The 15,661-nt window shown below is 39.1% G+C and overlaps 1 protein-coding gene across 2 annotated transcripts in view; it reads right to left on the reverse strand.

Moving 5' to 3' along the window:
• Positions 1–15,661, reverse strand: part of spag9b (sperm associated antigen 9b) — a 285,882-nt gene that overhangs the window by 53,367 nt on the left and 216,854 nt on the right. For both annotated transcript variants that reach the window (XM_060844669.1, XM_060844670.1), the window contains exons 9-14: positions 11,846–11,903; positions 7,357–7,509; positions 6,967–7,021; positions 6,231–6,361; positions 6,070–6,126; positions 1,237–1,413 (exon numbers count right to left, since the gene is read on the reverse strand). In XM_060844669.1, coding sequence (XP_060700652.1) covers positions 1,237–1,413; positions 6,070–6,126; positions 6,231–6,361; positions 6,967–7,021; positions 7,357–7,509; positions 11,846–11,903 — 631 coding nt within the window. The remainder of the gene's footprint in view (positions 1–1,236; positions 1,414–6,069; positions 6,127–6,230; positions 6,362–6,966; positions 7,022–7,356; positions 7,510–11,845; positions 11,904–15,661) is intronic.

The raw sequence follows: 15,661 nt of genomic DNA on the forward strand, positions 1-15,661 counted from the left end.
TTCTTAAGAGCCTTTTTAAAAATTCATTCGTAGCATATGGGCATTACTGGTTAAGTCAGCATTTATTGTTCATCCCTAATTGAGAGTTAAGAATCAACCACATTGCTGTGGGTCATAGAGAGTCTAGGACCAGAGGGCATTGTCTCAGAATAAAGGGGTGCCAATCTAAGACTAGATGTGGATGAATTTCTTCAGTCAGAGGGCTGAATATCTTTGGAACACCTTGCAAAAGAGAACTGTGGGGGTGCAGAGTCCTTGTGTGTATTCAAGGCTAGAGATAGATTATTAGATCAGTAGGGGAATCTCTGCAGGAAAGTGGATGTGAGGAATATCGGATCAGCCATGATTTTATTGAATGGTGGAGCAGGCTCAAGAGCCAAATACCCTTTGCCTGTTGCTATTTCTTATGGGACCAATCGATATTCTTTCCTTCATCTAATCTCAAATAGAATCCTGATCTCGCTGTAAGCAGTTAAATTTCACCTTTCTCCCCTCAATGCCTCAAAACTTTCTTTGAAGCCTATTGTTTTAAGACTTGTATCCTGTTTGCATATTCGGACAGACTTTTCAAGATTCTGCACTCCCGTACAGGATATAAGATAAATCTGCTCAGTAGGTAGGTGATTCTTCTCTCATTGTTGCCTTCTTGTTCAATTCAGATTATGGAAATTCCCTTTTCTAATTTCTTCTACAATCTACAGGATTTTAGTCATATAATCTCTCTCTTTTAATTCACATGATCTTCCTGCATACTGTACAACATTGGTGGTGTTCTGCATGATGGTTCTTGGGTCCTTCCCTTCAGTATTACAACTTCTTATATTTAAAAAGATGGTGTACAATGGAACAATACAAAGACAAAAATTGCAAGATTTATCCACAAACTGTATTGAATTTGTTGATCTCACTGGGCTGCAATAAACTACCCATACTAGGAACTGAATGAAAAAAGAATGAGCTAGCACCCAGAAATCCAAATTACTGTCCAGTGACCTTTGCTACCAAGTGTATGTGAAGGGACATCAAGTAATGGTAGGCTCAGGTTCATTTATAATGCAGTCCCGAGACAAATTGATGCCAATACTCATCACCTACATTCACATAACAGAGAATGGTTATTTCGGCCAGATTCTATTGCTCATGGAAGATTATCAGAACACGCGTCAGCACCTGCAGAACAGAAAAGGACAAAATGGAATACAAAGCAATGTGTTTTACAAATTTGGCAACACTTACTCTTCATTAAGGAAATCAAAAGCCTTTGACTTGTCACTGGGTAACTGAGATAATGCACCACTTCTCTTCTTAACCACGCCCGGAGTGATGTGGGAGGTTGGTGCATTATATTTAACATTGACTGGTGGGATGGGCTTCTTGGTTGTATTACTTGATGGACTGAACAAACGGCTAAAACTAGAGATGAATTAAAGAGAAAAAGAATCAATAGAAAGGAGAAAGAGACAAAGATATTTTGTAAATTCAATACATGCTGGTAAAACATCTTCCAAGAAGTGCACACACTGTCCTCAAGGCTGCCCAAATCAGTCTGTTTTGGTTGTATGCAGTTTTTTTATTCACATGCATGCAGTTTAAAAATCAATATTTTGTGGATTCATTTGGCCTAATTTTATATTTTCAAATTACACTGTTTGAGAACATAAGGGCATTGTACCCAACTCTTCCCTACCAACCTGAGCCCAAAGTACTGCTTAATACCATACTGCAGCAAATTGCCAAGTTCCTTCAATAGCATCTTCCAAACCAAAAACCTCTATCATCCTAAAGGGCACCAGATTGATGCAAACACCACCACCTGCAAGCTCCTCTACAAGTCATACACTATTCTTTCCTTGACCCACATTGCCATTTCTTCACTATTGTCAGGTCAAAGTCCTGAAATCCCTTTCCCAAAAGCCAGGACATATACCCATATTACATGGCCTACAATGGTTCAGACAGACAGTTCACCACTATCTGTTCAAGGGCATTATGGAATACAGGCTTTGCCAATGATGTCCACACCCTATGATGTTTTTTAAAATAGCACTGTCTGCATTTTAGAATCAGACATTTCAAATGCAAGGAGCTGATATCACAACTACACAAAAACCTTCTTCCACCCTTCTGTCCTGAATATTATATATCTACGCTGAATATACATTCATAGGTAATAACAGGGCAGATAGTTTTGAACAGCCTGTTCAGATACGTACTTCTGGGTGCATATGGTACCTCACCCAATTGTCCATGCTCCATGTATGAATGACCACAGCAGGCTGGCAGTACCTCAACCTCAACACATTCAACATTGTGCAAGGGATATGAAACAACAACAGACTATCCATCTTGATTCCACACTCCAAAACACCACAACATTCACAGCTTTTGGAGAATTGTTTGGTGAATGGTGATCATGGAACAGGAGAAGGCTGTTGAACATGTTCCACCATTCAGCGAGACCATGATTAATCTGTATCTTAAGTCCATTTCCCTAACTTAGCTCCATATTCTTTAATACCAGTGAAAAAGTGTACCACAACATTTCTCCTAAATGGAGAGACATTAATTTTAACTTTGCAGTCTCCTGTTGTGGATTCATCCATCAGAGAAAAGTTTCTTCCAACTTACCTACTGAATCCCTTCACTAATATCAATCGTCTCAATCTTCTGTACTCAATCTATTGCACATATTCCCAACCACAGCTCTGGAACAGCCCAGAATCATTTATCCAGCAAAAACATACAAACTGGCTTGGCTCATCCAAGTGAATGGAGGAAAAGTTATGGACTGTCAAGAAACAGAAAATCTGGGACAAAAGATCACCAGTTTGAGAAAAGGTGTGGTGAATTTGGTTAGCAAATATCTACCCTAACCTTTTTAAGTGTGGCCAAAGATCCTCATTTGGGTCTATTCAACTGATCACTACTAGGTGGTGCGAAGAACTGAACAACAGGGCTACAATTCTATTTACTACGAGGCAGGAGGAGCAGCAAGCTGAAGGTGAAAGGGACAGCTGACTTGTAAGTCAACAGAATATTGGTTCATTCAACTAACAACCCTGGAGAACTCCAATATGTTTCACATTTACCCGACTATAGATGTAACACAAAGCACTTTGAATGAACCAATTTTCAAAATTAAATGTTCAGTACTGTATGTGGGTGTTGCTGGCAAGACAGACATTTTAAAAATTCTTTCATAGGATGTTGACCATCTCATGGCAATTATTTAATTTCCATTTTCAATTACCTGACCAGGTGATGATGGCTGCCTCATCAAACTAGCAGCGTTTAATATGATTAAGTAGCTTGAAGACTGTTCAGAGGTCAGTTAAGATTCAAATCGGGATAATGCAGAACTAGTATCTCCCAAAGGCCCAAAATCACGTCAAGATGCTAAGTTTTCTTCCTGCTGTCTGCCACCACACCCACAATCAGACAACTTCACGGTCAGTTCTACAGATACAAAACATTTTATTTCCTTGTTTTATTGAACCAAATTCAAATTCTCACTCATAGGATGGGATTTCACTTGACCAACCCTCCAATTCGTAATCTAACTTTGGGTAAATGACAACTGCAGCAGGTGAGTCGCTACACTGGATACGTCCATTTGGACCTTTTTGATGCGTCCTACCTCACCCTGTTCCAATGTTTTACAAAGTAGCGTAAACAAGATATATGTGCTTGGAGAATTCATTGCAAAACTTCCACTAATCACTGGGTTTGAAAAATCTAAGCCTTTCTATGCCAAATATAAAATATGGCCCAATGTTCCAGGGATTGATAGCACACTCTCAGAAAACCACCCAACACGCATCTGATCTTTCCACACTCATTCAAAGAGAAAAATAAACATGCTTTTTAAAAATGAGCTGAAATGAGTCCAAAGAAAGAATACAATGTGATTCTGTATGTACAATTAACATGAACAAGCCAGTACAGCTCAGACAAACCCAGTCTCAGCTGCCCTGTGGATTAGGTGCACTCAGGCATAAACTTAATATATCAAAAACACGCAACTAATCAATGCAAGTTACAGTTAGAGCTAAAGGAGGAACCAAAGCCACAATCATTACAAAACAAATACCCACAGTCTGAAGATGATTACCAATAGGGAACATGAAAGAAAATGAAAATAAGTCATTAATAATTCAGAGAAAAGTCACAGATCAATGCAGTGCTGTTTCCATAAATAGCAGTTTACCACACATTTCAACATCAAGGCTAAGGGGAAGGACATTGAGTTTTAGGTCAATACTCATTGTGGGCGGCACGGTGGCACAGTGGTTAGCACTGCTGCCTCACAGTGCTAGAGACCCAGGTTCCATTCCCGCCTCAGGCGACTGACTGTGTGGAGTTTGCACATTCTCCCCGTGTCTGTGTGGGTTTCCTCCGGGTGCTCCGTTAGGTTAGGTGAATTGGCCATGCTAAATTGCCCGCAGTGTTAGGTGAAGGGGTAAATGTAGGGGAATGGGTCTGGGTGGATTGCGCTTCGGTGGGTCAGGGTGGACTTGTTGGGCCGAAGGGCCTGCTTCCACACTGTAAGTAATCTAATCTAAAGAGGTCAAATGCAGGTCTAGACTCTGCACTCTGTGGACAACAGTCACCTAAGCTTATTTTCACTGAATGGAAAGGCCCCTGACAAGGATTCCTACCTTTGGTAATAATGGTGGGAGTGTTTAAAGTGCAGGCAGCTGCTCTGTTTGGGGATTTCAGGGATGGGTACCCTCCAGAGGCTGACTGGGCAATTCCAATAGGCCCCTGATAATTGGCTTTGATTAGCTTGCCATCTACCTTACTTTTGATCCTGATCCTGCCTCTGAAAAAATTGCCTGCAGGATGTTGCTAAGCAGCCTGCAGACAGTTGACAATGTAAATTCCCTACTCCGTACTTACCTTCATATGGGGGTGACAGGGTGCCAATTGGCAGTACTGCCTTAGAGATAGTGGGAGATCCCTGGGAAGAAGCAGCAATGAGGCTTCCTCTGATGACTGTGTTGCACCTTCTGGAATGAAGCAGAACAGGGAAGCACAAAATCCTGTGCTCTGATGTGCTGACCTATTCATAACCTCAAAACATGAAGCACCTAGATAAATCTCAGATCATTTTGGAAGGTGGATGTTGCTCTGACAAAATTACTTTTACCCTTTCCATATCATTGTGGGACATATACTTTAGTGAATTTGAAAGAAGTCATGGCTTGTCCTGTACCTGTTAAGTGACTGAAATGGTATATTAGGAATCTAATGCTGGCCAATCACATGAAATTAGCTACCTTCAAATACTATACATATGTGTAAAAACTAAATTTTCCCCTATTAATAAACGGACCCAAATGTAAATTCTGCTTACATTAATGTGATATGTGCACAAAATATGGAGCCAATTTTTAAGTGAGATCCACAGGAACTTTATGCTAAATATATTTTCCAGAAAAAAATGTAGACCAAGTTTGTTGTGCACTTTCCCTGCAGAAGGAACACCATTTGGTCCAGCTTAGTAAGGAAACTATTCATGGACACTGACCTTCAGGAAGTTGATTTTTAATACTGCTGGATTTACCAAAACTTGTAATTTGTAACCCATCTCCTCTCCTGTTAATTTCCAGAGTGCTGTAGTATGCGTACGGTGTGGTTGAGCAACTGCCCTACATTTCATAAACTCTAGCTTGGATTTCATCTTAAAAAAAAAGTCACTGTGCATTTATTTCTCAAACTGAATCTGAAAACTAAGAGTAGAAGATACCCTATAGTGCATCTCATTCCGGGGTGGAAGTACAAAGAAAAAGGAGTAAATCAAACAATACCTTGCTGTCTTGGAATTAGAGGAGAAAACGATCATAACTTAAGTTCACCCTTTCTCCCTCTGTCTGTGACAGTGCACATAACAGAAATCCATGTCTACAGAATATAAATTAGGAGATATTTGTCCAATTCACATTCAAGATTATTCTAGACTTAACCTTTCTTGCTTGCATCACTTTCCTTTCTCGGTCAGACCTGACCACTCATTCCAAATACCAGCTGTGTGCCAGTGTTGTTTGAATTCTCAGAGTAAGTACTTACAACTGCCAGATAGTCGATTTCTTTTTCTCTTGAATGGATGGGTTTTCCCTTGAGGCACTAAACAAAGAACATACATAAACAAGATTTAAAACTCTGGCCAAAGCAGGTTAGAAAGAAACTAAAACAAAACAGAGATGACTTTCCAGTTGATCACTTCATACCGGATCATCTCTGTCCATCGCACAGCTTCTTGTAGCTCCATCAACCGCTCCTTATACTGGTTACGTTCCATGAGAACACGGGCCATCTCCACACGAGTAAAGCGCTTTCTCTGAGCAGTGGGGACATCACTCTGTATTTCAGTAAAAGGCATAGCAAATTGCTGTTCAGAAGTTTTGTTTTCTTAAAAAACAATCTGTACCTCAAGGATACAAGTTCCCCATCTGTCCAGGGAGATCCCAGATTTCCCAAGCCAACTCCCCAGAGCATGTTCTTTGGTAAGGTTTGTAGCTCAGGTTGAGGTTCTGGATGTAGGTTTGCTTGCTGAGCTGAAAGGTTCGTTTCCAGACATTTCGTCACCATTCTAATCTTTAGTGAGCCTCTGGTCAAAGCACTGTTGGTCTTGGAACCCAAGGGAACCCAAACATATAAATAGAAAGCAGGAATCATCAGCAGAGCATCGTCCGGAGGCTCACTGAAGATGTTACCTAGTATGGTGACAAAACATCTGAAAATGAACCTTCCAGCTCAGCAAGCAAACCTACATCCATATTCTTTGGTGCCTGTGCAAAGTGTAATAGTTATGGACCCAATGTGCAAAGAGCTCCGTTCAGTAGATTTCTCAACAAAATGAGGGGGTGGGAAATTGGAAAAAATGTGGTTTGTTTCAAAATATCAGAAATAGACCTCTACAAACTAAATTTTAAGAGGAGTAAACAGAAAATGAACATTCTGTACCTCATCAGAATCCTCCTTAGCTCTGCTCTTTGCTTCTTCAGCCTCTAACCGTACCCTGAAAGAACACATCACAATTATAAATGAGCAGATGAGAAGGTTTGATCAAAAGCTCACTGGCTCCTTTAGCACATCCCAAAATTTTTAAAAAATGCTCACGAATGTAGGACAAAGGAGGAACAGCAGGCTATTTAATCCCCGCACCCAATGCCTATCCCTCTACTTTTATCAAATTGTTTAAAAAGTGTGTGGCGCATGGATATTTACAATATTTGCACTGTCAATAATTTCTGATTTCAAATTGCACACAGTCATGGCATCCACACAACTGTTTTCTTTCATGCTAAGCAATACTACACATGGATGTGGTGAAAACAATAAGTCAATTCTCACTTCCTTAGTTCTTCCTCCAAGTCTTTATTCTTCTCCTCCAACTTCAGTTTGGCTTGTCTGACCGACTCCAGCTCTCCTTGCAGCACGTCCTTTTCACATGTCAATTCATCAACCCGAGCTATCAAATCATTCTTCACCACATTCAAGGCATTTCTAAAACACAAGGAGGAACAAGTAACAATAAAGGTTCATTTGTCTGGTTAGATTCAGTAAAAGAATAATGAAAAAAACAGTTAATAATATTAAGGATAAAGAACCACAAATGCTGACCCCCAATGCTACTAGCTATGTGCAATAAAGCATTGCACGTTTTCCCACCCACATAGAAAAGAAACCTGAAGCCTATTTAAAAAAAAACACAGTGCAGACAAGTCACAATTCCGCCCTTGGCAAGATCCCATTGTTGTTGACACTCAAGGAAGGAAAAAAATGGATTCAAGAATCCAAAATTAGCTTAGTGGCAGGAGACTAGGAGCAGTGGTAGATGACTGCATGCTTTGAGACCATGTCCAATGGTGTTCCACAAGGATCAGTACTGGGTCCGTTATTGTTTGAGACATATTTAAACTATGTGAATGAGAATGTAAGCTTGCAGATGACATGAAGATTTGCTGAGTGGTTGACAGTGAGGAAAAATGTCTTAGTTTACAGGAGGATATGGACAAACTGGTCAAATGGGTAGATGAGGTGCAGATGAAATTTAACTCTGATAAATGCGAGATGATGCCCTCTGGAAGAAGTAACAAGACAAAGGAGTATTCAATGATGGTTGGATATGAGGAAGCTCAAAGGAACAAAGGAACTTTGGGTTGCTTGTCCACAAATCCCTAAAGGTGGCAATGCAGGTTAATAACATAATTAAGAAAGCATATAGGACATGTCCCTTTATCAATTGAGGCATTGATTATAAGACCACGGAAGTTATAATGGAGCTGTACAGTTGGAGTACTCAGTACAGATCTGGTGACTGCGCACTAGGAAAAACGTGGCTGCACTGGAAGAGGTGCAGAGGAGATTCACCAGGATGTTGACAGGGATGCAGTACTTCAGCAATGAGGTGGCTGGATAAGCTTGGGTTGTTGGACTTAGAGCAGAAAAGGTTGAGGGGATACCTGGTAAGAGGTGTGTAAATTTATGAATGGAATGGTCGGAATGGATAAGAAACAGCTGTTCCCTTTTGCTAGAGGGTCAACAACAAGGAGATATACTTTTATGGTGGAAGGCAAGAGGGTTAAAGGGAAGAAAAAAATTTGCAGCCAAAGGATGGTGAGGGTTTGGAATGCACTGCTTGGGCGCTTAACCTCAAACTTTATAAATTACTTGGAGCAGCACATGAAATGTCATAATATTCCAGCACTAGGGCCATAGTCTTGAAAGTGGACCAATGTAGATTTAACGCAGTTTTGGCAACAGAGACCAAATGGATCAAAGGTCATCTTCTACATGTACAATTCTATGAATAGGCAATGACAATTTCACACACTGTCCCCCTCGGATTTCCTTACAGCCCATTCCAAGAAAAAGTCAATACCAAAAAGCCAAGAAATGTAGTCCAGTAAGCATCATGTTTTTATAACAAGTTTTAAATCTATGCAGTTCAGTTTTTGATCTGATTCAGATTCTCGTCACATACTTTCATACTTTAAATAGTTTAATAAAAGGCCTGTATGGATACATTGGAATTTTATCAAAATAACCATCTTGCCAAAGCCTCTAAAAATTAACCTAAAAATGTTTCAAAGCCTGTTCCCATAAAATGATTAATGTTGCTGCACTGTATGCATATCTGCTATCCAATGCAAATCAATATTATGATTGTTTATGAAGTGGTGCTTGAAATAACTCCATAGAGGTCAGTGTCCCATCACCAAGTTACCCTTTATTTACACATGCATAGTATTTGACACTGGTCCAGCTTCCTCAGAGCTAGCTCTGAGTGAACAGAACGTCAGACACTCCTGTTTTTTTTTTCTCTTTACAAAGCTCTCACCTCCTTCCTCCACTTCTTCCTTCTTCCACAGGCACAACACTGCCACTGGTCCAACTCCTAACAGGGAAAACACCTGAGTGGCCAGTGACAAGCAGTGTCCTTCCTGTTTATTTTAAGACACTCCTGTTTGTATATGTCAGCCAGGGCTCCCTGATTGGTCCAGGTTAACAGCCCCAATTAGATAACTTATATTCGAGGTGGTGTACCTGGCTGACCTCATTACAATCACTACAATGCTCTTCATAATTTTTCTTTTCCACAGCATTGTTTGTGATACTGTGTACAGTAACCATACAAGCTCAACCTTTTCCTTGGCCAACTGAGTGGATATATATGGACATTAATAGATCCCAATTATTACAAGACTACTTTATAAACTTTGCTTCCTTCTATTAAGTTATAACTCAATAAGAATAAAACATGTATCTATTTCATTTATAAAATGATAAAAAAATTATGACTTTTGATTAAACATTGTTAAGCATAGAAATATTTTTGTAGTCTGATTCACTTTTGCCATAGAGTGTTGATGTCTGCTTAAAGCCATGCTGTATTTTTATAAAGTTAGTTTGCAGGATGTGGATTTCACTGGCCAGTTCAGCATTCATTGCCCATCCCTAATTGTCCAGGGGCAGTTAAGAGTCAACTACATTGCTGTGGGTCTGGAGTCACATCTGGGCCAGAATTCCTTCGATAATAAAACAAAAGTGCAGAAGTTAGGCTATTCAGCCCATCAAGTCTGTTCTTCCATTCAATCATAGCTTATGAGTTTCTCGACTCCATTCTCGTGCTTTCTCCCCATAACCCTCGATTCCTTTTACAATCAAGAACCTATCTCAGTCTTAAATAAACTCAATGACCTGGCCTCCACAGCTTTTTGTTGCTGTGAATTCCATAGATTTACCATTCTCTGGCTGAAGAAATTTTTCTTTATCTCTGGTTTAGAAGATCTTCCCTTTACTCTAGGGCAATGCCCTTGGGTCCTAGTCTCTCCTACCAATGGATACATCTTATGTTTTTCCTGACAACATTGGTTTTAAAATCATCACTACACTCTTAATGCCAGATATTTACTCGAATTTAAATTTTACCATCTGTCATGTTAGGATTCAAACCTGGATCCCCAAAACATTTACTGGCGTTTCCAGATTAATAGTCTAGCAATAATACCAATAAGCCATTGCTTTCCCTAGAGCTACAACTTGCAGTGCACATGTGAATAGTCTGTCCAGGATGACATCAATTTTAAAAAGGACTTTGGTTTGAATGTTCTTGTTTACATGCCCCATTCAAAAGCAAAGGGTGGTGGTGTGGCTTTTCTTATGTAGCTCAACAATTTCACAATGGCTGGTTGGTATGAAGATACTTAGATTATACAAAAAGAGGCATGAGGCTTGAGGCATTTTCCAGGGAGTCCAGGTATGATTTTAGGGTTTACAACAATCCAGTCAATGCATCAACATTAATTTTTAATTGTCAAACAAACTGTGACACAATTCAGAATTGAAAAGATTTGGGAACATTAATGGTCACATGAATTAATTGTACTTCTTGTTAGTTGATGAGATTTCATTTTTTTATATGAGCAACAATTCTTCTTTTTGTTAGCGCAAAGAGTTTAATGTGAAACATTCTCCAACATTTCCAAAAGCATTGCAGCATAAATTCTTTCTTGCTGACTTCTCAATCTAATAGGGGCTACTGTATCTATTATACTTGAATGTCTACTGCAACAGAAAAGGTGTCTATAGGGACATGTTGCCAAAGACATTCCCGTGGACATGTAGCAACTTGCTTGGTATCATTCATGATTTATTTGCACTGAATGTAATAAGAATAATTAAAAAGTAGTTGCCAGGTTAAGATAATAATCTCTGGATGCTGAGATCTATTTAAGCTCTTTCTTCAGAGTAGATGAGAAAGGCAATGGTATAAAATTATCCATGAAAATAAGCTCTTGGTTACTTTTTCCCAAAGACTTGATATTTCTGTTTTCCTTTTCTCTTACAGCAAACTCCCTCTTGATCTTGCTACTGGGAAACTGGTTCAAAGATTAGACTTCCACTGTGACATCACAAATGTTGTTAACTTCTGACCATTTGATAATAGTTGCAGAAGCCAACTATAGCATGTTCAATAGCAAAGAAAGAGTTCAGCTAACTCACCACAAAGATATATTCTTGAATGTTTGTAATCTGTATGTTTCAACTACTCATTGAATAAACTGACTTAACTGTCAAAAGCATTTAATCCTATTTTTATGTTTCAATCTTTTGCAAGTGTCTAAGTCTGTGTTCTTAAAAAAAACCACCTTGACTTAGGAATCGAAAAACTGAAAAATATCTCAAGTAAATATAAATTCTCTTCAATCAAACACACATGTACAGAACAATACAACACAACAGCACTTCTGAAATCTCAACAACTACTTCCCAGCTAACAGATGCATTGGACAAGTTCACCTGAAATAGGAGACAGTAACATTTGGTTGAGACTTACTTGGTCTCCAGCAGCTGTGTGTTTTCCTGAATGAGATTTTCAACCTCACGACCCATACCTGTGAATAAATTACATGCAGGAAGTTATAATCACTTGTTTGCAAAACCAGCTTCTGCACAGCCTATTTGCCCTAAATGTAAATTACTATCTTATGAAGTGACCAGGACAGGGTCATTTTAATACTGAGTCGAGCTACTAATAACTCCTTAGAAAAACCCTTGCTAATTATGCATACGAATAACTAGCTATTCAAGGAAAAAAACAAATTACAATTCAAAAAGCAATATCACCATAGACAGACTAAGATTCAGCCATATCAGCTGCAATGGAAGCTATAGCAGGTGGCATGTGAAACAAAGGACAAGACAAGGAAAGCACCAGGTAAAGCAATAGAATTACTTAAACGTAATGTACAGAGTTAATGAGGTATGATCAATTTGTGTTGGCTTCATTGTCTAAAAAGTGGCTGGAAAGATTAGCTTTGGGAAAAAATGTAATTGTAAACTAGGCTGGAATCTCCTAAATTGTAAACCCACCAGCCAACTCAGAGGGATTTCATTCTTCATTTCCTGAATTGTTATTTTAAAAAAAATCTTACATAAACTGCATTCTAAGGAGTAACATTTTCATTCAATGTCAATACGGAGGTTTTGCTGCAACTTAAAACTGCACTGTGCTGTATGACCCTGTTTACTTGGCTGGGCATAGCCACAAGCATAAATCTGCCAAGCTGAGGCACAAAATTGGATACATAATAACATTAGGGACATTCCTTCATCAGTTCATTACCTGTCCTGGCCAATATCAACACAGAAGGCAGTGGAAAACACTAATCTCTCTTTCCTACAGTTACTAAATAGATCCTATTTTGCCAGGGTTCGAAAGTGCAGAATCATCAATTTTTACACAGTGGAAGACAGAGATCCATTAAATTCTCATAAACATAACTTACAAACAAGATTTAACTGCTTCACAGTTTCTTTCCATATCATCTAGAGAACAAAGTTAAAAACCACACAACACCAGATTATAGTCCAACAGGTTTATCTGTAAGCACCAGCTTTTGGAATGATGCTCCTCCATCAGGTGGCTGTGGAGTATAAGATCGTAAGACACAGAACTTTTACCCTATACAGAATTAATAGTCTAAATAAACCTGTTGGGTTATAACCTGATGATGTGCAATTTTTAACTTTCTACACTCCAGTCCAACACCAGCACTCCAAATGATGACTAACTAGAGAACAGGCTTTTTGCCCTTATTTAAAAATAGAACTAATTTATAATTGAGTTGAGTAGGGATTTCTTCCGAGGTTCGTTAAATTTTGAAAATCTCTCCTTTGGACAGCAGTGGAGATTGGGTAATTGAACATATTCAAGGCTGAGATAACTTGATTAATAAATGAGTCAATGGTTATGGGGGGGGGAAGGGTCACATGGTTTGTGGCCCAAGTAACTAAAGATAGAATGATTAAAATTGGGGATACTCAAGAGGCAACAATTAGATAGTTTTGGAAGAGACTGCACAGATAGGGTGGGAAGACAGATCATGGAAGGATTCATAAATAAAAATGAGAATTTTAAAGGTGAAGCACTGCTTGTTAGGAGCCAAAGTAGATCAGTGAGTAAAGAATGACAGACCAAGGGTGCATAATGGAATTTCGAACAATGGTAGCAGAGTTTTGGATGATCTCAAATTTACAGAGGGTAAAATGTAGAAGTCCAGCCAGATATGTTGGGGTGGCCAAATCTAGAAGTAATAAAAGCATGGATGTGTTGTTAGCATTTGAGCTTAGACAGGGGACTGAGTCAAGTATTTGACACCAAGATTGCAAACAATTTGATTCATCCTCAGACAGCTACCAGGGTGAGAGAAGAGAGCTGTAGATTGGCTTTGGAGTTTGTCATGGGCAAGACAATGATGGGAACAGTCACTCTAATATTAATTGGAATTGCTGCTTTTCCAGTGCTGGATGTGGACAACCAGTCTAATAATTTATAGACAATGCTGTCAAGAACGTGGTGAAGTAGTACAGCTGGGTGACATCAGTGTAGCTGGAGAGGATGTTATCATCAAGGAGAACATGTCAATATGAAAATGGAGGAAGCTCGTGATAGATTCGTGAATGATTCAAGGGGTGAAAATAGAGGAATGAGAAGAGAAGACACTGCAGGTAATTCACCAGCTGCAATTAGATAAGAATGAAATTTGAAACATGCAGCAGTAACCCAGTAGGACAATGACAGTGGTACTGAAGGACAATGGTCAGCCATGTCAAAGGTTACAAAAAGTTCAAGAAGGATGACAGCTCACTTGAAGCTGAATGGGAGATGAGTAGTTGTAGTTAACCTATATTCCAACTTCATTGGCAATATGTCTCTGCAAGTACTTGTTTCTAACCAATTAGAAAATGGCTTACTATATTCACTTCATTGCTGCTGCAGTTAAGGCTGCATCAATTTCTCATTCCTAATCTTTCTGCATGACTGAGTGGTTTGCTTGGCAACTTCAGTGGGTAATTCAAGATAACAAGCAGTGTGTACTACATAGGTGTGGGCTGAATTAAGCTGGTTTTGACAGTCACCTTTCCAGAAAGACATTAACAAACAAGTTGACTTTTGATTACAATCTGACAGCTTTCGAGGCCACACCTAATCAGATTTATTGAATTCAGTTTCATAAACTGCCATAATGGGATTTGAGGCCAAGATCCCTGGATTGCTAGATCAGTGTTACAGTCACGATATCACCACCACAGCTAGATATACACACAAGACTCTCCTTAACCAGAGCTGGCATTATACTTTGGTTACAACTTTGGAGGAAGAGGCAGAGCTTGGCAACAAATAAGCAGAAAGGATTTTGTCAAGGGCGAACATGGTAATAAATAATTAACAAAATTGAAAAAGTACATGAGACAGATAGGTGGTGCCTTACTCAATGGCTCGGGAGTTAGGGAAGAATAACAGCGACAAACTACAAACTTTCTGCCAATTGACAATTAACAAATTTGTCACAACAGCGAGGTCTTTTCCCCTGTTCTCTTCACCCCAGGCAAATGCTGGGAAATTTTACGTAGTTAACATTAGTCATTGTTAATTAATAAATTAACATTAATGTCAACACAGCATGGATGTGGCAGGGTGAGGTTTCTCTTTATGCATTTTATGATTCAACAAGTCACACCTGTTTGTGTCTAATTCCAGGATTCCACTGACTCATGATTGAAGTATAAACCAAGCTCAAAGTTTCAACATAATCATCAATATTTGAATGCTTCAGGAAAAAAATGTCTTCTTGCAAAAAGAAAAGCATACGGCAATAATTGGAAGATGACAGGGCAGAAAGTACTCTCTCTTGCATTTCCCATTTTACTGTGACACTTCACACAACTAATTCTTACCTGGGTGCTCGTGGCTACTTAAAAGAAGAAAACCTCAAATGGACAGAATCTTACCAAAGATACTATGATCTGAGGGCCCATGCATTCCGAGTGAGGCAGAAAGAAAGGAAGAATTTACGTAAGATGCAGTATGAAAGCAAGGCTCACCATGAGCAAGTTAAGCACCATGGAAAATCCAACAAGAATGCTGCAAAGCTTGGAATCACATGGCCATAACAAACACATTTAGTGAGTTCAATCCAATTTCATGCAACAGCTTGTAAAAAAAAGATCAGTTATATATGATTGCCATGTTTGATAGATTGTTTTTGACGCATCTCAAGGCATAAAGTACATAAACAGTGGTATTACAAATGAAAATTGCAGCAGTGTGTACTATCTACAAGATGCACGTCAGAAATTCACCAGAGCA

Source organism: Hemiscyllium ocellatum, chromosome 25 (genome assembly GCF_020745735.1).
Source record: "Hemiscyllium ocellatum isolate sHemOce1 chromosome 25, sHemOce1.pat.X.cur, whole genome shotgun sequence".
NCBI lineage: Eukaryota > Metazoa > Chordata > Chondrichthyes > Orectolobiformes > Hemiscylliidae > Hemiscyllium > Hemiscyllium ocellatum.